Source organism: Primulina eburnea, chromosome 4, assembly GCF_022965805.1.
Source record: "Primulina eburnea isolate SZY01 chromosome 4, ASM2296580v1, whole genome shotgun sequence".
In the NCBI taxonomy this organism is placed as follows: domain Eukaryota; kingdom Viridiplantae; phylum Streptophyta; class Magnoliopsida; order Lamiales; family Gesneriaceae; genus Primulina; species Primulina eburnea.
In genome coordinates, this window is record NC_133104.1 from 41,878,551 (window position 1) to 41,901,890 (window position 23,340).

General features: G+C 40.0%; 2 protein-coding genes across 2 annotated transcripts; both read right to left on the minus strand.

Moving 5' to 3' along the window:
- Positions 1-357: 357 nt before the first annotated feature.
- On the minus strand, positions 358-3,764 carry LOC140829097 (protein IQ-DOMAIN 9-like). The gene is made up of 6 exons (XM_073192085.1): positions 3,419-3,764; positions 2,737-2,842; positions 2,408-2,566; positions 1,845-2,072; positions 1,630-1,743; positions 358-1,011 (listed from the first exon to the last, which is right to left on the minus strand). Exons 2-6 carry the CDS (start codon positions 2,809-2,811, stop codon positions 661-663), a joined length of 927 nt encoding a protein of 308 aa, XP_073048186.1. The 5' UTR covers positions 2,812-2,842; positions 3,419-3,764; the 3' UTR covers positions 358-660.
- Positions 3,765-20,787: 17,023 nt separating this feature from the next.
- Positions 20,788-22,946, minus strand: LOC140829916 (GDSL esterase/lipase At5g45920-like). The gene is made up of 5 exons (XM_073193203.1): positions 22,798-22,946; positions 22,492-22,713; positions 21,566-21,633; positions 21,312-21,476; positions 20,788-21,114 (listed from the first exon to the last, which is right to left on the minus strand). The coding sequence occupies exons 1-5, from the start codon at positions 22,894-22,896 to the stop codon at positions 20,892-20,894; spliced, it is 777 nt and encodes a 258-aa protein (XP_073049304.1). The 5' UTR covers positions 22,897-22,946; the 3' UTR covers positions 20,788-20,891.
- Between the last annotated feature and the right edge of the window lie 394 nt (positions 22,947-23,340).

Below are 23,340 nucleotides of genomic sequence, written 5' to 3' on the forward strand. Positions count from 1 at the left end.
TATAGACGATTTCCATATTACCTGGTACATCCTCCCCACTCTACGTTCTTCAACTGCTCGTCTGCTCCCCCATTATTTGCAGGTACTTTGGTACTTTATAACTTTCCTCCATGTTTGCTCTTCACTTGCTCAACTTCCATCTCCATTCTCATGAAAAATCTGGAATAATGGCGTAGGCTATTTGTGTTTATAATTGGCATTTTGGCTTATTTATCTTTAAAGACACTTCTTGACATGTTTGTTTACTCCATTTCTTCTTAGAAATAGAATTATTTTTTATCCAATTTTTTTGGAGATGGAATGACCCATTTTCTGTGTTTTCAACTTGTGTTTGCTTTACCTGTTACTCCATTGAAATAAATCCACGCAACTCTTTGAACTTGACTAAAATTTTGGAAAGTAGGAGTACAGAACAGTGACTTTATACAAACCAGAAATAGCAGAATACCAGGTCCACCATATACTTTACAGAATACTCCGATGATAAATTACACTCTTCCAAATGTACAGTAAATCCAGAATCACACCCAAATCCAAATGTTCTTTGCTGCTGATAAGCACAGTTGCTCAAGCTCAACGGGCAAAGAATGCCAAGGCCGAATGGCTAATTTTTTCAGCACTTTGATGCTGCACACTCTTCTTTAATCTGAAAAATTGACTTTAGGATCCATCCTGTTCATTCTTGGCCTCATCATTTTCCGCTTTGGCATTCACTTTCAGAATAGTTGTTTTCTCGGAATCCTCATAAGACAGTTTTCGGGATCTTCTAGCAGCCTTTCCATTAGAAGAAACTAACTTGACTTTAACTGATGCTTTGATCATGAGAGGAGTATTGCTTCTAGGATTCTTGCTTGCCTGGCTACTCGATGCTTTCTTTGGACTTGCTGATGTTGGAACTCGGCTCTCCCAAGGTCGAGCAGCAATCCACCTGTCCATCCAGCTCCAGCCCCAATTTTCTTTGCCAAGTTCATAGTTTCCTGATCCAAAATTCGGATTGGAGTTGGCCCTCCACTGAAAAAAAAAATGGTTTCAGTCATCACTCTTGGATAGCAAAGACAACATGCAACACGACACAGGATTTATGTGCTTACTATTCGAGCTCGACTCGATTAAAATTTTATAAGCTCACTCGATCTAATATTTATTTTTTAAACTCAAGCTCGACTCGGGAAAATGTCGATTTACTCGAGCTCGAAAAGCTCGATAGTGTTTGTAGCATAATTTTAGGATTTAAATTTTGTATTTACTACTCGAGTAAAAAACAATTAAAACTCGAACTTCACTCGAGTGAACGGTCGAGTTACTCGAACTCGACTTGGGCTCGATCAAATCAAGCTCGAGTTGAGTTTTGACCGAGCTGCTCACGAGCTACTTTCGAGTAACTTGACTTGCTTGCATGACTAGATTCGGCTACAAAGGCCCACATCCATGACACAATGCCCAAATGACTAAAACTTTTATTAATTTAGAATATAATAATCACCCACCATTTTCATGGGAAGAATATGGTTGGAAATATTTCATAAAACTAAATTAAAAAATAGAATAAAAGAACCATATATAAAAAGATATATTGTAATCAGAATAACATCTAATCTGATTCAAGATGTTATTTTTCGTTTTTCACACCTGATGAGAAAAGGCATATGCCATTGCTCGCTCTCGCCTAACTGCTGCTTCTTCTCTTTGATGTATTCTTGCAAGAGCTTCATCCATTGTCTCAGAACCTCCACTCCAGTCCACCTGTCAGGTAATCCATCCACGAAGATATAGCAGAGTCAAGTTCAATATACAATTTTGAAACATTTAAATGCAGGCCACATAGAGGAAGCGCGCAGTCTTACCTCGAGGTCATGAAGCTTTGCTTCTAGCTTCATCTTATTCTCGAGGTTCTTCTGTCTGAGACGACCTTCAGCAACCATATAAACTCTTCGAGCTCTAACCTGGGCTTGAATTCTGCTCCATGAGTGGAGATGATGTAGTGTAGTTGATGCTTGCTTCTTGACAGAATCACGTTGCACCAGATCCTTGAACCTTGTCATTTCTTTCATTTGGCGATACTTTTTCCGAGCCTAAAACAAATGTTGTGTTTAAAATAGAGAGATATATATTGACCATTGCGTTGTTCGACCATAAAGAGCTTCATCCATGACAAAATAACCACGAGACCGAAGTCCGTTTTTGTCCCGCCACTTCAGAATATAACATCCTCTTTATATAGATGAAATACATTGGAATAAATACACATGGAAGCTTTTCTTATAGCTAAATCACAATAAAATCATATTAACAATTACATCTCCATTTTATTATTCGATTTTTTACAATATGATAAAAATACACATCTGTGAATAAACAAGAGTAAGATTAACAAGTAGGTTACTCAGAACATTGAGGTATCTCATACCCTGTATGCTCGATACGCAGTCTGAATTCGAGCTGCTGCCATATTCTCAACACGGATCCGTATATGGTCTCCCTCAGAATCCCCATTGGCCAATAGAGGACAATTTTTCCCAAAGACTTTCTCATTATGGCCATTTGACTTGTCAGATGCCGAATGTTTCTGCTCATTAGTGAAAACAATAACTCAAAATGCATTAAATTCAGATATCCAGAATCCAGGCAGCTACATGTCAAAAGTCAAAAAAGGAAAATGATTGAATAATCTTTGAGTTCTAAATGCCCACTTATAATTGCAAATAAGTAAAAGAAGACAGATCCAGAACTTCTAACCTGCAATTTTTGTGATTTACCATCCTTGGCTTTCTTTCTAGTGATTATATTCTTAAACCAAACCCCTGAACCCATTCCAGATACTTACTGTAGACAACAAAAGTACCTGCAGATGGCCGTATCCCATGAATATCGTTGAAGACATATCTAGCATTCACGGGATTAAAAATAACTAAACAAGCCTACATATCAACCGTGCAATGCTGTAAATTTATTCCATTTCATGCTATTGTAGTCAATTATTGAAAATGTTTGAGATTAGCCGACGAGGCAAGAATTTGTGCTATCACGTAGTAGAACATCGAAAACGAGCATGTGAAAACAAAATATCAGAAAATTTAATGGAAAAATTTGTGTTCTATCTTGGAACAAGATGGAGTCAATTTGGTAGTTAAACTATTTATGCTCTCATTGCTACCCTTTGTTCGAATATTCCACACCATATGAACCAAGATCAAGCATCACAATTTGACAATCTTTACCACAACCTCTCACTATCTCAAATCACAATCTAACAATGTAAAACTATTGTCAAGAACTAATTCAAGAGTACACAAAGGCCCATTCTGTTTCTCAAGATTTTACACCAAAAAAAGAAATCATATTCACATCCATTACTTGAATCGGCGAAACAATATGAAGAAACACATTAAGAGCAAAGGGTAATCCAAGAATCACATACCAGGTAAAAGAACCCCACATAAAGTCAGTGACCTTCCCCTTTTGAGCAGAAGGGTATCTCCAAAACTTGAAGAAACACCAAGAAAATAGGTGCAAATGCAGCGACGTAGAGAAATGCGATCGAGGCAGGCAATATTAATTATGTTGTGAGTAAAATCGAAGAAACATGAACATATTGACTTAAATGGGAAGGCAAAAGGAAAATTAAAGAACAAAAAGTGGGTGGATGGCTTGTCTACTCTTGCAATGGCCCACGACTGTTGACTTCCCAAAAACAGATGATCAATTATTGTCATCGTCATTAAAGGCAAGTATAATCAAGAAACAAAGAATCAGAGCCACCCTTAATTCTTCAAGAAATAATTTAAAAACTTCACTAAATCAAATTCAAACCGACGCATCCAATTAAATTTAAGAATTGTAATGTATCATTATCCAAGAAAATAGAAAATATATGTGGCTATTGTGACAACAGCACCAAACGTGACAACCTCTTGACAATGATATTTTGACGGGTTCCTGTATCATTTACTACATATCAGCGTCAAATTCACTGCAAAAATTTAATCATGTTTGGTCTGCAGTCTACTAAATGCGTGTCATGCAGGCAACTACCACTCTGGGCCAACTGGAATTCTGGAATTCTGAATTTTATGCCAAATCAATTTCTTTATTATTTTTTTGGAATGTGATGACCATTTATTTCACTTGTTATTTTTTTGGGAAAAAATGAGGTGGTGGGACAATTATATTTTACTTTTTTTGGCAACAATTATTATTGAGAGTGAGTCTCATGTGAGACCGTCTCACGGATCTTAATCCGTGAGACGGGTCAACCCAACCCATATTCATAATAAAAGTAATACTCTTAGCATAAAAAGTTATACTTTTTCATGGATAACCCAAATAAAAGATCCGTCTCACAGATATGACCCGTGAGACCGTCTCACACAAGTATTTGCCTATTATTGATATATGACAAAACATACTGACAGGCCAAGATGAGACGGCCTCTTTTTTTTATTGGGTTAATTGGGTATCAGTACCCAAAATATATGAAATTTGGTTTTAGTATCTGGAGAGAGAAAAATTTTCTAAAAATGTCAAATATACCCTTGTCTTCTATTTTGATTTTAATTGATCCCCGCGCTCCCGAAAATGGTATCAGAACATGGTTAATTTATTTCAAACACAAAAATTTTATTATTACTAGCAACTAAATGTATGAGAAGGAGAATTTCGAAAATTATGAATCCGAACTTTAGTTCGAGAAAAATAATTTACAAGAACTATTCCAATATTTTGGAATATACACAAGTTTATCTAACTATTGTTAGAGATCAGAAACGGGGGAACAGAAAAACTCATCCCCTGATAAAAGAAAGCAGTGTTTGCAAAACGTTGCATACACAAAAGGTAGACTCTTACAGGCCAAAAAGACCAGATCTTCATTGATCTGTTAAATATGTCAGGAACTACCATCCAGTTCGAAATTGAACTTATTTCGCTAGAAATAATTCAATTAGAGCAAGAATTACAGCGAAGTACATGCTTCACTGAACTCAGCACAAAAGGTATGCGTTTACAAGGTCTAAAGAACCGTAAAAACATACTTCAAAATCTACTCAGAAGAAATTCTTCAGAGAACAATGTATCTGTATAGACAACAGATTTACGAAGGGAAGCTACTGCACCCTCAGGTAAAATCTCAGGTAAACTTATGATACAAAATAATAAGTTTCTGGAGATAGTTCCAGACTCCTCTAAGCTCTCTTTAGATCTTAGAGAAATTCAAAAGACAGTCCAAAATTATGGCAATATGCTGTATTTTGTACCACAACGAGTTGAGAAAATCCTTGAAACCCAAGAAGAAATTCTGGGATTAATAAAGGATATTCAAACAAGAATTCAGAAACTAGAACAACAACCAAGTTCTAGTAGAAGAACTTCAGGAGGATGGTTACCACCATCTTTTGGCACTGAACCTTTGCTACATCAACAAGGGAAGGCCAGAGTGGTGTCAAAACCTTTGACTGAAGAAGAAAAGATGATCAATCTAATCAAGTCTGTCTCAGAAAAGAAATTCATCTGATGACAACTTTAGAAAGGATTGGTTTGGAGGATCTACAAGAACTGGCGGAATCTTTCGCCAATCTCAAGGTAGTAGATCTAAAGATGAATACAGCAGTAGGTGAAACACCACCTGCAATAACCTGGTCATCTTCTCAGGAACCAAGGGAAAGTATGGGATCTCATAATGTAAATATGAGAGAATCTCAAACTGATTTCCATACTGGTGGATGATCACACCCAGCAGGGACAAGGGTAAGGAGAAGTCAAATTCCCTTGCACCAAACACCCTATGGAAAAACTGTTTTAGATCCTATACATCCTTACGGGGTTATGCTTAACCTTGATGTATTAGACTTCAAAAACAGAGAAGATCTCATAGACGATTGGACATCTGCTATGAGAATTGCAGCAGGAACACTTGATCTCAACAAAGAAGGATTCATTAAACTTTTGGAAATGAGTCTTATGGGATCAGTGAAAATTTCTTGGGACATGACTTCATCAGACATGAAAGAGTCAGTCTTAGTTGGAGAATCTCTTAGTGAGATCGCGGGAAAAATGGCTACCCTATTTAAAGCACACTTTATAGGGGTAGACTATTTCAACAGTCAAGATACAGAGAAGAAGAAGAAATACACTCAAGCTCTGTATAGTCTTGAATTACATGACATATGTTTGGTGGATGAATACATTATGTTATTCACTAAATACAGATGGAATTCAGGAGTCGAAGAGGATATAGCTATGCAGCTTTTCTTCGCAAAAATGCCGAGCCCTTGGAGAGAAATGCTCATAAGGGAATACGTACCTGGTAATCCAGATACGTTGGCAAGAAGAGCCTCTTTCCTTAAAGGAAAATTGGCAGAATGGTGCCATATGGCAGCATTACAAAAGAATTACAAACGCTTAAGGGGTATCAACAAAAGAACTCCTTTATGTTGTAAAGAAAATGATCTTCCAACAATTATTGGAAGTAAACCACAAAAGCATAAAAGGAAAAGCTTTAGAACTCATCCTTATGCACGAAGTGGGAGAAGTTCTTGGAAACCAAGAACCGTATGGTCTAGACAGAAAGCCAGATTTTATAAATCTGGACAAAGAAGCGGACCGTCGAGAAGTAGGATATCATCCCAAGCATCGAGTTCAACTCGAAGCACAGGAAGAACACCTACAAAGAAAACTTTCAGAAGAGCTCATACTAGAGCCAATGAAAATTTCAAGGACTGCAATTGCTGGACATGTGGAGCAAGAGGTCATATCTCGACCAACTGTCCAGAAAATGAAAAAAGAGGTATTAAACGCTTCGACCCGACTCCGGATATTGAAGATGCAGTTTATTACCAAGATCTCATTCAGGTATACCGATTTGAGGACATTGCCTCAGATGAAAGTATATATGAAGAAGAGGAAGTCTTAAGTCAGGAAGAATCTGATGGAACAGAATCGGAATCTGACTGAAGACGAGGTGTTTCGACACGAAACACATGAGGATTTGTCTGGGTTTTTCAGCCAGACAACTATATCTCATAACATGGTTCAAAGAATCATGAGAGAAAATCCGAGTCTACAGAGATATCAAGGTTTCCCCGCAGGACAGGTAGAAAAGTTCTTAGGAAGTCTTGGCCTAAGAAACAGAAAGCATCATCTAATCTATAAAGTTTCTAGAAGGGAAATGGCAATCCCAATGGAACTTACAGGAAATAGAATGGAGATGCAGTTAATTCCTTCCGAAGAAATTAAGGAGGAATTACAAAAACTAAAGATAGAAGTAGCAAGGACTATGTCCTGGATTCATATCGGAGCAATCCAGATTATGATAAAGGCTACTTTCAAAGAAGGAATAGATTCACCAATTGATATTGCTATATGCGATAAAAGAATGGGGAATCTACAAGATTCAGTACTAGGAACAATCTCAGGAAATCTCTGTGCAGGAAAGATTGTAGGAGTAATCTATCTAAGGATAGCCTACAACCTGGCAGATCGAGATTTCAGCCGAGCCTTGACATTGCATCAGAACTTCAAGGAAAAAAGGCTGATGAAAGAAGGTAATAGGCCATATTCTATTACCTATCAAATTTCATATGCTCTATCTAATACACATCATTCTGAATTGTTTATTAGAAACGAGTTTATAGAAATCCCTGAGATATTTGGAAAAGTTGCTCAGGCAATTTATCCAGAAAGAGTCGAGTTTCCTTTGATACAGGAAACAGATATCCAGATCCAAGACAAACCGATTCTACAAAGGAATCAAAGTCTTAGATTGGAATCGAGAAGACTATCTTTTCAAGGAGATAGAATTACAAGTTACAGGTGGGGAAAAACACCTGTCATAGAAACCCAACAGGAGCCAAAAAGTTTTTCTACAGTAGGAAAACTTAGATGCCCAGAAGGTTGGAAGGAAATAGAAATAGTATTTGATATTACAAAACAAAGGAATCGATTTCCTTGTAATACCATATACTATTTGGAACAACCTACGATAGGAACTTACCAAGGATTGATTAATATCGGAGAATTGGAAGTCCATATCCAAGGGATTCCAGGGAGAGAATCAGATCGACTGATTCTTGGACTAGAGTTTCTTGAGGAACACAAACCTTGGAAACGTCTAGAGTATGGAATGGAGTTTATGGCAGAGGATAAGATGTGGAAAATCCAATGACCACAAGTCCATTCTCCATATACATTCCAGTAGGAATGTTGTATGAACAATATAAGGCAGAATATTTTGCTGCCTATATTGATTCAGGTGCTGGAATATGTACAGCAAAACGAGGAATTTTTCCAAGTAATTTGGAAGAAGAGTTACCCAAGATTGCTGGAAGAGACTTTTCCAGGAGAATCTTAATCCTATGTAAAGGGATTAAGATGACTGAAATTATGATTGGCGGTGCGGGACAAACACCTTGGTACAAGGTAAAGACACCACCAATTTATTTTCATGATACATGAGCTGACATATTGTTAGGAAATAATTTCCTACAAATGTTCAAGTCCTATACACAAGAAAATGAGACTAGAAGATTAGTGTTCACAACACCATGTGCTCACAAGATCATAGTCCAGCGACTTCGAGAGGCATTTTACAGAAAATTGCCGATCCAGTTTCGCAGCAAGCGTGGTGATTCAGGACAACTTCTGAACCCAAAAATGAAGGATTCTAGACGGTTTGGAGAAACAATGCTCCAGTTGAGAGCTGATAAAAACCTCCAACCAGAAGATATAGAATGCCTTAAGATAACTCTACAAACAAATGAAGTAGAGTTCGAATCTAAGGTATCATTGGAAGATGTCAAGAAGAGGATCAGAGAAAATTACAATGAAGATCCCTTGGCATGGTGGGACAGAAATCAACTCAGGGCTTGCCTTAAGATTAAGGAAGGCAAAGAGTATGAATTTGTCCGTTGTAAACCCATCCCAATGAACATCATTGATCAGAGGGATATGCAGATTATAATCAAGGAACATTTGGACCTTGGATTGATCAAAGCAGGAATATCACCATATAGCAGTCCAGGTTTTCTGGTAAGAAATCATGGTGAGATTAAACGAGGGAAACCCAGATTGGTTATTAATTATCAAGAAATTAATAAGATTCTGGAGTTTGATGGGTATTTTATACCTAGTAGAGAACACTTGATTAGTTGCATACGCAACGCCAAGATATTCTCTAAGTTTGATTGCAAGTCCGGATTCTATCAGATTCGGATGCAGGAAGAAAGCAAGAAATTCACAGCTTTCTCCACACCTCAAGGACATTATATCTGGGAGGTATTACCAATGGGATTGGCTAATTCACCACAGATATTTCAAAGAAAGATGGATAATCTTTTTAAAGATTATTTTAAGTTTATATTTGTTTATATTGATGATGTTTTAATAGCATCTAAAGATATGAATGAACACGTTAAACATTTGGAGATTTTCTCTGATGTTTGCAAAAAAGAAGGACTGGTTTTATCAGAAAAGAAAGCAGTCATTGCTACAAGGAAGATTGAATTCCTCGGAATTGAAATCGATGAGTCAGGAATAATTCTGCAAGAACACATAGTGGAAAAGGTGCAGAATTCTCCAGAAAAACTTAAAGACAAGAAACAACTTCAAAGTTTCTTAGGAGTTGTTAATTTTGCTGGGATGTTTATCAAAAACCTAGCAAAACACAGGAAGGTGTTCAGTCCATTGTTGAAGAAAGATGCTAGATTTATATGGACAGACGAACACACAAAAGGACTTATCCATTTAAAGGAAATTTGCAAGAATCTTCCGAAAATGGCAATTCCTCAAGATGAAGATGATCTGGTATTATATACTGATGCCAGTGATCATTGGTGGGCAGCAGTTCTTACTAAGCTCACCCCAGATGGAGAACAACCATGCAGATATTGTAGTGGGTTATTCTCAGAAGCCGAAGCCATAAGATGGCATATCAACGAAAAGGAATTTTATGCAGTAAAAAGGGCCTTTGAAAAATGGCCATTATTTCTACTTGCAAAGAAATTCACTTTGAAAGTTGATAACACACAAGTTAAAGCTTTTTTAAGGAATAGAATTGAGTCTAAACCCGAGAAGGCTAGATTACTACGATGGCAAGCTTTATGTCAAAATTATATTTTTGATATTATGATAATAAAATCTCATGAAAATATTCTTGCAGATTTTTTAACAAGAGATGGACAACATTGACATAGATGCTATTATCAAGATGCAGAGGCATTTGAGGGAACACCTTGAAATGCTTCAAAACGAATTCAACAGGCTGATCTTAAACGCAGAAATTGCGGGAAGACTACAACAAGCAGATAAGAGAGTTGTCTCTGATCGCATTACAGGATGCTTACAGGCATATACTCAGTTATGGTCTGTAACACAACGGCCTATCCTCCAGGGCATTGAGAAGCCATTGGTTTCCCAAATGGAGAGTTTTCGAGTACAGGACTCTATACCTGTAGCGGGGGATTCAAATACCCCTTGCACAAGTGTTAAGTCGGGATCATCATCAGATGAGTCGGCCAAAACAAAAATTGAGACTCCTGATCCTTATCTTGAGTCTTCAAGTCAACCCTTCACCTCGGGGATTGAAGAGGGAGAGATTACCTTAGGCCTCGTATTGACAAAGGCAAAACTAAGGTTGATACTAATGAAAGTGTAATTTCTCCATTTCAGGTTTATCAGCAGAACTGGGAGAAATTAAAAACACGAATTGGCATTAACCCAGCTACAAACAGGGTTGACGTCTCAGGAAAATATCCAAGGGTATGGATGAAACAAAATTCATATCCAAAGGAAGTTAAAGCATGGTATGAATTTGGGGCTCTTGCCTCAGTTTATACTACATCACCCAGCTTTCCAGAAATTTCAGGTCTACCAAAATGGATCCAGGAAGCTGTTCACGAAACTTGGGCGAATAATGATTATTTGTCCAGAGGAGATGTAGTAGCCCGAATTCCAAATTGGGTAATTAACGGAGTAATGGTGATTAAGAAGGTTTAAGGTGTAATTTTGACTATGGTCATGATCGGACGGACCGAAGAGGGTTCGGAAGCACCGAAGAGTTCGGACGATCCGAAGTGTAGTTCGGTGAATCCGATCATAGGTGTCAAGTGTTGATCGACACGTCATTTTCCATGCATGTTCGGACGGTCCGAAGTGTATGATCGGAGGATCCGATCATGAGCTGTCAAGAGCCAATGGACACGTAGCGTTCGGACGTTCCGAAGTGTTGTTCGGAGGATCCGAACATGGCCTATAAATAGTGCTCGGATTTCCTCATTTTGACTTGCCAATTTCTTGAGTTTTGCCTCATAGTTGAGAGGATTTGGAAGGTTTCTAGGGTTAGTTGTTGGTCGAGCGATAGCCAAGAGCTGCCAGGAGTAGTAGCGTAGCGGCGCCTGAGTTTCGAGGCAATCGACATCAAAGGGCTGTCGACGGACGAAGGTAAACCCTAAACCTTTGGTAGTACTAGGGAGTACTGGTTTTGCTAGTCGAGCATGGTAGTATTGATTGAGTATGCTTTTGATGCGTAGGCTTGGGCTAGACTTGATTAGCGGTGTTGCGTAAGGCTAGGCTTGCTGTGATAGAGGTACGAAAGTACTATCCGAGATATCCTGGTTGAGTATACATTCTTATATGTGTTGCATGAGTATTTGCTGCATTGTTATATGTCATATGATGCATGCTATTATGTCACGTTTATTACTGCACGTTGCATTTCATGTTGAGCCGTATCTTCTTCGAGATAGCTTTTACTGTTGAGCTGTATCTCTTTCGAGATAAGCTATATCTTGGGGCCGCTCAGCCCTGTCTTGTGGACGCATGGACACCGAGAGTACACAGTGGCCGACGGGTCGGGAGGGCTTCGGTGGTCCGGGACATTTTAGGTCCACGTCTGTCTTGTAGTGGATGCAGTGACCCAGAGGTTGGACCGCGCGGCACTATCCACTTGGCGCCTCTAGACTGAGCATTGTTGAGATCCTTTTGTGACTCCTGTTTCTTGACTACCCCGGTATCATGATCATAGCATGTGCATTTCATATAGGTCTGTATACTCATACTTTTGTACTGGGCGTTCTTATCGCTCACGTCCTCGGTTTTGTTTATTCTTGGACACCCCATTCCCACGGGGCAGGCCTCAGGTTGGATGGCTCAGGAGGAGCAGGAGGAGGACGTTGAGTAGCTGGTTGGTTTAGTTTTCAGTGTTTTCCATTTGATTCGATATGGTTGTACTGGATATTTCATTTTGAGTTAGTCTAGACTTCGATTTCGATTGGGTTGTATAACTATTGTTGTTGGCCATATTTCCGCTGTTATCTCTGATTATAATTGATTAGGTTAATTGCATGCTTAGTTTTTGATTAGTAGGTGATTCTGGAACGGGTCACTACATTTATGGTATCAGAGCATGCGTACGATTTTGGGATATAGATTCTGTTTTGGGATTTCCGTTGACCATTTTACCATTTTCCCTATTCTATCTTGTAGCGATGGCTGACCATTTTGATGACGGGAGTAGTCAGGGGAGCGTAGGTCGATGGGGTGACCAGGACGATCATAGACGTCATCGTGAGCATCGTCATCGTCGGGATGGTCCTAGGCGTTTCGATATGCATCGTTTCATGCAGATGGGGCCTAAGCCTTTAGTTGGCGGTGAGACTCCCGATGATGCGGAGGATTGGTTAGAGCGCATGGAGAGTTGTTTCCGCGCATTCCAGTGCACCGATGAGCAGAAGATGGAGACCCTTAGTTTTCTTCTCGAGGGCCGTGCTCGCAGGTGGTGGCGATCGACTTCTGCGCCGATAGTTCAGTTGCAGGGTAGAGCGACTTGGGTCGATTTCCGTGCAGCGTTCATGCAGCTGTACTTTCCTCCAGCCCTTCGCCAGGCCAAGACGATTGAGCTCCTGAACCTTAAGCAGGGGAGTATGTCTGTTGATGAGTATCAGCAGAAATTCTTTGAGTTGTTACCCTTCGCTCCTCATATCAGTGGCAGTTCTGAGGCCAAGTATGATCATTTCCTCCAGGGCCTTAATCAGGAGATCTTTGATCGAGTCACTGTCTGTGATAATCCTACTTCTTATGATGGGTTAGTGAACCGGTGTCGCCAGGCAGAGATCAGTCTCCAGCGTGGTAGGGTTATTCTTTCTTCTTCTAGACCTCCGAGTACTTTGAGGCCTCGATCTCAGTCATTCAAGAAATCTGGTTCATCTTCTTCTGGATCTGGATCTCGATCTAGTGGTGTTTTCCGCTTTGGTAAGAAGAAGGAGTCTTGTGCGCATTGTGGGAAGAACCATCCAACGGAGCAATGTCGAGTAGCCGCAGGAGCTTGTTATCAGTGCGGAGAGATGGGGCATATTAAGAAGAATTGTCCTCAGTTGCGAGGTGGAGCAGGATCTGGTTCTGGATCCCAGACGACTGTTCAGCAGAGGAGACAGGGTCAGGCAGTGGGTAGTTCGAATCTTCGACCTCGTGCCCAAGGTCAGGTTTTTGCGCTGAACCAGGATCAGGCTGCAGATGAGACGGAGAGAGTCATAGCAGGTACTTTTCATTTATGCGGTATTCCTGCTTTTGTTCTTATTGATACAGGAGCCTCTCATTCCTTCATTTCTGCACGATTTGTTAAGCGTCATAGGTTACCCTATGTTTCTCTAGACGTCATTCTTTCTGTTTCTACTCCGATGGGTCATTCGGTGTTAGCAAAGCGTCTAGTGATGGGTTGTCCTTTAGATTTTGAGGGTAACGAGTTGACTGCGAATCTTATGATCCTAGAGATGGAAGATTTTGATTGTATCTTGGGTATAGACTTATTGACTACCTACCGAGCTACTGTGGATTGTTACCAGAAGCTTGTTCAGTTTCGTACGACTGAAAGCTCTAGTTGGTTTTTCTATGGTGAGGGAGCGCGACCTCCGATGCCAGTGGTATCTGCTCTGAAAGCCTGTCGTGCTTTAGAGTCGGGCGGGGAAGGCTACCTCATCTATGCGATTGATTCATCCACAGGTAGTGTTGGTCTAGAGGATATTCCAGTGGTTTGTGAATTTCCTGATGTTTTCCCAGATGAGATTCCTGGTTTTCCTCCGGTTAGAGAGGTGGAATTTGGCATAGATTTAATGCCAGGGACTGCACCTATTTCTCGTGCCCCCTATCGTCTTGCTTCGTCAGAGATGAGAGAGCTGAAGCAGCAATTGCAGGATCTTCTTGATAAGGGTTATATTCGCCCGAGTGTTTCGCCTTGGGGAGCTCCAGTCTTGTTTGTCAAGAAGAAGGATGGATCGATGCGGTTGTGCATTGATTATCGCCAGCTGAATCGGGTGACGATCAAAAACAAGTACCCTTTACCCCGTATTGATGACTTGTTCGATCAGCTTCAGGGTACTTCTGTTTACTCCAAGATCGACTTGCGATCGGGTTATCATCAGATGAGAGTCAGAGATGATGATATTTCCAAGACTGCATTTCGTACTCGTTATGGGCATTACGAGTTTCTAGTTATGCCATTTGGATTGACGAATGCGCCAGCGGTGTTCATGGATCTGATGAACCGAGTCTTCCAAGATTTTCTGGATCAGTTTGTGGTGGTTTTCATTGACGATATCTTGATCTATTCCCACAGTGTGGAAGAGCATGCCCAACACTTGAGGATTGTGTTGCAGATTCTTCGCGAGAAGCAATTGTATGCTAAGCTGAGTAAGTGCGAGTTCTGGATTGATCGTGTGGTATTCCTTGGTCATGTGATTTCCAAGGAAGGAGTTTCTGTGGATCCCAGCAAGATTGAAGCAGTGCTGAATTGGTCACGTCCGACGACGGTGGCTGAGATCCGTAGTTTTCTAGGTCTGGCAGGGTATTATCGTCGCTTCATCGTGAATTTCTCTCAGATAGCCAGACCATTGACGCAACTTACTCGGAGGGATGTTCCATTTGAGTGGTCATCCGAGTGCGAAGATAGTTTCAGAGAGCTTCGTCGACTTCTGACTTCTGCACCTGTTTTGGCGTTACCGTCAGGATCTGATGGTTTCAGTGTTTACACCGATGCCTCCACTCAAGGCTTAGGGTGTGTATTGACGCAAAACGGTCATGTGATTGCTTATGCTTCCAGACAGCTGAAATCTCACGAGGAGAAGTATCCCACTCATGATCTGGAATTGGCAGCTATTGTGTTTGCGCTGAAGATTTGGCGTCATTATTTGTACGGTGTTCAGTTTGAAATCTTTACTGATCATAAGAGTCTGAAATATCTGTTCACTCAGGCTGAGTTGAACATGAGGCAACGTCGTTGGATGGATTTGCTGAAGGATTATGATTGCGAGATCAAGTACCATCCAGGTTCTGCGAATCTCACAGCTGATGCGCTTAGTCGCAAGGTGAGAGCCTCTGCACTTCAGACTTGTGCTATGACTAGTGCCATCCAGGATAGTTGCTCGTTGGGGTTTAACTTCAAGCATCGGAAAGGTATGGAGAGCATTCGTGTTGCTACCATTTTATCTGAGCCCAATTTGTTCACTCGGATTCGAGAAGCTCAGATGTCTGATCTCAAGACTCAGAGATTAGCTCGGTTAGTTGGTGGTGATAGTAATTTCCATTATCAGTCCAATGGTCTTCTGTGCTTATCTAATCGGGTTGTAGTACCAGAGGATGACACTTTGAGGGACGAGATATTGTCTCAGGCGCATCGAAGCAAGTTAAGTGTTCATCCAGGAAGCAACAAGATGTATAGAGACTTGAGGATGCGGTTTTGGTGGAAAGGGATGAAGCGCAGCGTGTATCAGTTTGTCTCCAAGTGTCTAGTTTGCCAACAGGTTAAGACAGAGCACCGTCGACCGGGAGGATTGTTGTTGAACTTACCTATTCCAGAATGGAAGTGGGAGCATATTACGATGGATTTCATTACTCACTTGCCATTATCTTCGAGGAACAGCGATGCTATCTGGGTAGTGGTGGATCGACTCACCAAGTCTGCTCATTTTCTGCCGTATAATCGTGATTTCACTTTCGATCGTATGGCTCGATTGTACATTCAGGAGATTGTACGTTTGCATGGAGTGCCTGTCAGTATTGTTAGTGACAGAGATCCTCGTTTTACCTCACGGTTTTGGGGTAGTTTCCAGTCAGCTTTGGGTACTACACTGAGTCTGAGTACTGCTTATCATCCGGAGACTGACGGTCAATCAGAGAGGACTATCCGTACGCTTGAGGATATGTTGCGAGCCTGTGTTATGGATTTCGGACCCGCTTGGCAGGATCATTTGCCTTTGATTGAGTTCGCGTACAACAACAGCTATCATCGTAGTATTGGTATGGCACCATTTGAGGCGTTGTACGGGCGACGTTGTCGTACTCCATTATTCTGGGATGAAGTCGGGGAACGACAGGTAGAGGGACCGGAGTTAGTCCAGCAGGCTATAGATAAGGTTGCAGTAATCAAGAAGCGGATTAAGACTGCTCAGGATCGACAGGCTAGTTATGCGAACACAAAGCGTCGACCTCTTCATTTTCAGCCAGGTGAGAAGGTGTTTCTCCGAGTTTCGCCTTTTCGCAGGATTTTGAGATTTGGTCTCAAGGATAAGCTGTCTCCGAGATTTATTGGTCCATTCGAGATACTGGAATGTGTGGGAGATTTAGCTTACAGACTTGCGTTGCCGCCGTACCTATCAAGTATTCATGATGTGTTCCACGTATCCTTGTTAAGACGTTATGTAGCAGATGAGTCGCACATCTTACATCCATCTGAAGTTCAACTTGATACGGATTTGTCTTACGTGGAGCGACCAGTTCAGATTCTAGATCGCAAAGCTAAGGTGTTGCGGAATAAGATCATTCCTCTTGTCTTAGTGCAGTGGCAGCGTCGAGGCACTGAAGAAGCCACTTGGGAGTTAGAGAGTCGTATGCGTTCGGAGCATCCAGAGCTCTTTTGAGTTGTGCTTTGTATAAGTTTGTGTTTTCAGTTGTAATCATAGTATCAGTTGTATTCAACAACAATTGAGATGTATTAATGATGTTGTTATTTCATTTTGTTCATTCTCTAAGCCTGATTTCGAGGACGAAATCTTTTGAGGGGGGGAGAATGTAGTAGCCCGAATTCCAAATTGGGTAATTAACGGAGTAATGGTGATTAAGAAGGTTTAAGGTGTAATTTTGACTATGGTCATGATCGGACGGACCGAAGAGGGTTCGGAAGCACCGAAGAGTTCGGACGATCCGAAGTGTAGTTCGGTGAATCCGATCATAGGTGTCAAGTGTTGATCGACACGTCATTTTCCATGCATGTTCGGACGGTCCGAAGTGTATGATCGGAGGATCCGATCATGAGCTGTCAAGAGCCAATGGACACGTAGCGTTCGGACGTTCCGAAGTGTTGTTCGGAGGATCCGAACATGGCCTATAAATAGTGCTCGGATTTCCTCATTTTGACTTGCCAATTTCTTGAGTTTTGCCTCATAGTTGAGAGGATTTGGAAGGTTTCTAGGGTTAGTTGTTGGTCGAGTGATAGCCAAGAGCTGCCAGGAGTAGTAGCGTAGCGGCGCCTGAGTTTCGAGGCAATCGACATCAAAGGGCTGTCGACGGACGAAGGTAAACCCTAAACCTTTGGTAGTACTAGGGAGTACTGGTTTTGCTAGTCGAGCATGGTAGTATTGATTGAGTATGCTTTTGATGCGTAGGCTTGGGCTAGACTTGATTAGCGGTGTTGCGTAAGGCTAGGCTTGCTGTGATAGAGGTACGAAAGTACTATCCGAGATATCCTGGTTGAGTATACATTCTTATATGTGTTGCATGAGTATTTGCTGCATTGTTATATGTCATATGATGCATGCTATTATGTCACGTTTATTACTGCACGTTGCATTTCATGTTGAGCCGTATCTTCTTCGAGATAGCTTTTACTGTTGAGCTGTATCTCTTTCGAGATAAGCTATATCTTGGGGCCGCTCAGCCCTGTCTTGTGGACGCATGGACACCGAGAGTACACAGTGGCCGACGGGTCGGGAGGGCTTCGGTGGTCCGGGACATTTTAGGTCCACGTCTGTCTTGTAGTGGATGCAGTGACCCAGAGGTTGGACCGCGCGGCACTATCCACTTGGCGCCTCTAGACTGAGCATTGTTGAGATCCTTTTGTGACTCCTGTTTCTTGACTACCCCGGTATCATGATCATAGCATGTGCATTTCATATAGGTCTGTATACTCATACTTTTGTACTGGGCGTTCTTATCGCTCACGTCCTCGGTTTTGTTTATTCTTGGACACCCCATTCCCACGGGGCAGGCCTCAGGTTGGATGGCTCAGGAGGAGCAGGAGGAGGACGTTGAGTAGCTGGTTGGTTTAGTTTTCAGTGTTTTCCATTTGATTCGATATGGTTGTACTGGATATTTCATTTTGAGTTAGTCTAGACTTCGATTTCGATTGGGTTGTATAACTATTGTTGTTGGCCATATTTCCGCTGTTATCTCTGATTATAATTGATTAGGTTAATTGCATGCTTAGTTTTTGATTAGTAGGTGATTCTGGAACGGGTCACTACAGGAGATGTTTTGGAACTATATTTTTTTAGTACAGCACCAGAACCAGCAGGGAAAGGTTCTCACGAAGCCTTTCATTTCATCAAGCTAAGGAGGCCAGATTCAAATGTCCAGAAATTTATCAAGGACCCTCCGACAGAAGAAACACCCCTGGTGTCTTCAATAACTGAAGATGACATTTCTACCAGAAGAGCTTGGGGTATTTGGGTCTGTCTCACTGAGATGGACAAAGTCAAGTTTCCGTTCAAATTCTACAATCATTCAGTGAACGGATCATTCCTGTTAAATACCATTACAGGAAAAACAACAAGTTTTGCAGAAGATCTATTTGAAAAGAAAAGAAATCTTTTGTGGAATAGCAAGCTACCGGCAAGTAAAGAAACTCGTCGTAAATTCTGTAATATGGCACATGTAGGAAGATGGTCTGAAAACATCTGTCCAGAATGCCAAAACCAGAAGGAACCGGAATTTGGTAAAGGATTCAAGCCGAGATCTGATCGGAAACACTTTACCGATACCAGCACAAGTGGGGATGGACCACATTCACGATTTCCTCGAGGAAGCCGAAAGCCGAAGATTCCTCGACAAAATTAAAAGGGACATGTGACCCTCCATTACAAAAGCAGGACCATTACCATGTGAGTGGTAGAAACAAGACAACCACTAATTAGTGGAAAAGGACAAATAGACCATCAATAATAGATGGTGGATGACACATTGGATACCACAAAAGGAATCCAATGAATAAAAAGTAAGATAACTGGTCCCGAAAATTCATCTATAAATAAAGATAGAATGGAAACCAGTTAACACACCAGAATCAAAACTTAAAAATGTACAGGGCATATTTGAAAGTTTTGAAAAGAAGATTAACATACAAGAGAAAAGAGGCAGAAGCTCTTAAATGGTTAGTAAATCATTTCCAAGAATATAAAAAGGATGAAATTACTGCCGATATATTGGAAACTCATCGTCAATGGTATCTGAAAGAGATAAAGGAGGATGAGAAGTTAATGTCAAGATTAATAATCTAGACAGGGACCCCTCAACCACCAAATGGTCCCCAATGCAAGCTGTAAAGGCTTATGAAGATTTGAAATCCGAAGTTCAAATCCGAAGGAGCCTTCTATAAATAAGGCAGGAAGAAGGAAGTGAAGATTATCAAATATTTTCTCCATTTCTTTCATACAAGGTTGTAATATTTTCTTTTCAAGTTTTATGAGTGTTAAGAGTTCAGCTACGATAAGTAGCTAAACAAGTTTCTCCTCCTCTACAGGAGGTTACTATGTAATAAATAAATGTTTGTGTTTGAATAAAAGAGATCTTTGCTCTAAGCCCCTCTCATGTATTATTTTCAAAATTTTATTTTATACCGTACACTCTAAGGTAGGAAACGAATTAGAGTTGTGCCAAGTGCTGCTGAAGGAATCTACGTCTGTAACCATCGGTTGCGATCGTGTGGTTGAACTGTGAGGAGCAGTTCGTAAAATACGATGGATATAACCCGGTGGTACTCCGGTCAAAGAGGTATAAGATTTTATTTTATTTTACGGAAGCATGATGGGCCTTTATTTATAAAAGAAAAATCAATTATTTAAAAATTAAAAGATGAAGGGTATTATGGGAAGCTGGGTACTAGATTTATAGTTTGAAAGATTCTTGTACTGATACGTAAGTTGCCCTTTTTTATTCGTTCCACCTAATTGTTTATTTTAAACCAGAAAAAAAATTCTATTCGGCTTTAATCCTCTAAAAATATAAAAATAATACGGTTTTATTGGATCAATTTTATAAAATAAATATTTTATTTCGATTATTTATAAAAAAAATATATTATTTTATATAAATATGACCATAATTGATTTTTATAAGATATGTATTCTATTTGAGTTATTTATAATAAAAAAAATTAATTTTTATGTTAAAAGTTTTACTTTTAAACATAAATATGAACACGACTGATTCATATCACAGATAAAAATCTATGAAATCGTCTCATAAAAAAACATATTCTCTTAGAAGATACCCATCCTGAAATAGAATTTCAAATTTGACCCACTTTGAACTAAATGGAGCAGGAAGTTTCTTTTGGAAAAAAAAATTGTTAGTTCATTTTGATATTTATGATGAGTTTGGTGTTCTTATACTTTCAATAAGAAAGGGCTAACAAGTAACAGTTCGTAGAATTAATATGTTCCTATATAAATTACAATTTATACTGCAATTAATTTGTTTATTTATAAAATCCATATACTAAAAAATTAAATATCTTATCATATAAAAGGAATATATGAAAATTTAACATGGGGTGCCATTCTATTGTACCATACTAATGGATATTGTTAACTATCATACTAAATCCCATGTAAATAACACCTTAAATCCCATACAATCTATGTATCTACTTCAGCCACAGAACACTTGCCAAAGCGACCCTCCTCCTCCATCGTAGATGAGTCATTCTCAAAAGACTTGAGAGGATCTTTAGGATTGATATCAGAAAGGAGAGGTTGATCCACAGGCAGACTTTCCAGGCTCATGCCTTCTTCCCTGAGGCGGGCGACCACTTCCTCAAACACAACATCGTTCCCATTCTCGGTTAGATGCAAACCATCTCTGCATTTCAAAGAACAGGATCGAATATTACATGAGATAATGATTCTGATTATATATCACCGAAGAAATAGAGTGATCCAATAAAGGGCGAGGGGGTCAAACGACTTTTATTATTATTATTTTTTATCTTTTTTCATCTGCCTCAAAATATTCTGTCACCCCATTTTGAGTTTGAACAAAACAAGAAGCACATGTACACTAAATAAGCCTTTTTCCATCCAGGAAACTGCTGCATTTTCGTCCAGAGGTCTATAGCTGCAACTCCACATTCAGATGCAACAGTTAGGCATGCTTTGGCATAGTTTCCGGCAGCTTCATTTGTCCTCTCAGGTAGGTCCGAAGGGTTGTCGCTAAACAGATGCCTGAATTATTTTTACACGTTAAAAGCACGGTGACTTTAAGAACGTCAAAGTTGAAAGTTTGAAAGTAGTAGATATATTAAAAGTATTACAGGAGACGCGCAGCTTCATCGATTGGAGGAGGAGTGATGAGGAGAATAAAAGACGAAGGCCATTGCTTCTGAAGCCATGGAAAAGAGGTGGTAAATGGTAATGTTAGACAGAGCATTACGACAAAAGCACAAACAAGGATATTATGTTCAGACTAGAAAGTAAAAGCAGACGCCTGACCGAGAGATAACAGTTGATTCTTCGTTTTGAATAACGAGAACCACTATCATAATTGAATAATTAACATGACAAAACTGTAACTCTGTAAGTGAGCTAACAAGATTAATGCACCGATATCAAGTTTGTCAAAATCTAAAAGCAACTGGCACGAAACAATTAACAAGATCAAACGAGGGGAAGAACTGCTATACTACATCCCCTGCCTATCATTTGCGTCCATGCATGAGCAGCCATAACTTACAGGCATGAATGGTACCCAGATCGCTAAAATTTTGTGGGCTTCATGACTTTCATACAAGACTTTTTTTTATTTTTTTTATGGTGACTTTCATACAAAACTTTTAACATTACAAAAAAACTAATAAAAAGACTCAAACTTTACCCCTGAAATGTTTCACGCAGCTGCCTACCCCGATTCTTGGACATGCTCCCTTTAGTTACATTTTTAAGTGAAGAAACAAACAAATTTGAAGAGGACACCTACAAACATATGAAAACGACCATCCCTTTCTTCAACGGGGAGGTGGTTTGGCATCATGTCTTTAGGTAAAGAGATATGACAACACAAGCAGCCACTGTAATAAATCAGACGAATTTAACAGCCAAACTTAATTGTTATTCTAAATAATGTGGTTGAAAAAGTACATATGCCAATATTCAAGTAGATTTTCCCATCTTTGTCAAATTTCTGGAACCAATCTCTTAGAACTAGTGTGTTGGTGGGGCCGTGCACACTTTTCAACTTTACCTTGAGGAAGGCGACAATAGCGTGGAGATTCTGCTTGTACTCCTCAAGCGGCACGTGTTGGAAAGCACTAGATCTGTCGGGGAGACACGCGTCGTTCGCGCCGAAGAAAACCACCACCGCCGCCGGAGAACGGCTGCTATCAGACGGATGCAGCACCTTCTCTTTCACCTTCAAAGCCCATCTCGTGTTGTACCCACTGTACCCTCTCAACACCACATCCGCCTAATATCATCAACCAATGTCTCTATCAAATCAAAGCTAAAGAAAAAACCACCCAAATCAAACAAAAACAAGTCTGAATCTCACCGTGCGAGAGAAGTGATTCGCCAGAGAAGAACCCCACCCACCATTTGCGAACGCTCCTTCCGTAATGGAGTCTCCAAACAGATAAATCTTTGGTCTCATTTTCTTCTTGCAGATTCTCAAGAACAAGAATTGCCATGTGCGATATATATATAAAAAGACGGTCTCATGGTCGTATTTGTGAGACAGATCTTTTATTTGGGTTATCCATGAAAAACTATTATTTTTTATGCTAAGAGTATTACTTTTTATTGTGAATATAGGTAAGGTTGACCCGTCTCACATATTAAGATCCGTGAGACGGTCACACACGACACTCACTCTATATAAAATACCAATAGGTTCAAACATATGACAGATGTTGTGAGCAGTGACGAAAACATTATCATAAAATAATATTTTTATAATTATAATTGGCGCTATGAATCCATTCCAAAAATTTAAAGCTGCCGTGTGTTTTCGGAGCTAGTTACTCGAAAATAGCAATATTTCTTTCAATTTCAATATGTGCTGATAATTTTCTAATTGATACGTGAACTTTCTTTT

Coding starts and splice junctions, on each gene's coding strand:
- LOC140829916 (XM_073193203.1), bottom strand. CDS start 22,896: ATGAGACCAAAGATTTATCTGTTTGGAGACTCCATTACGGAAGGAGCG. Junction 22,714..22,797: donor CGAATCACTTCTCTCGCACG/GTGAGATTCAGA, acceptor TGATGATATTAG/GCGGATGTGGTGTTGAGAGG. Junction 21,634..22,491: donor CTATTGTCGCCTTCCTCAAG/GTAAAGTTGAAA, acceptor CCATGGCTTCAG/AAGCAATGGCCTTCGTCTTT.
- LOC140829097 (XM_073192085.1), bottom strand. CDS start 2,811: ATGGGTTCAGGGGTTTGGTTTAAGAATATAATCACTAGAAAGAAAGCC. Junction 2,567..2,736: donor GTAAATCACAAAAATTGCAG/GTTAGAAGTTCT, acceptor ACTAATGAGCAG/AAACATTCGGCATCTGACAA. Junction 1,012..1,629: donor CATATGCCTTTTCTCATCAG/GTGTGAAAAACG, acceptor TTTTTTTTTCAG/TGGAGGGCCAACTCCAATCC.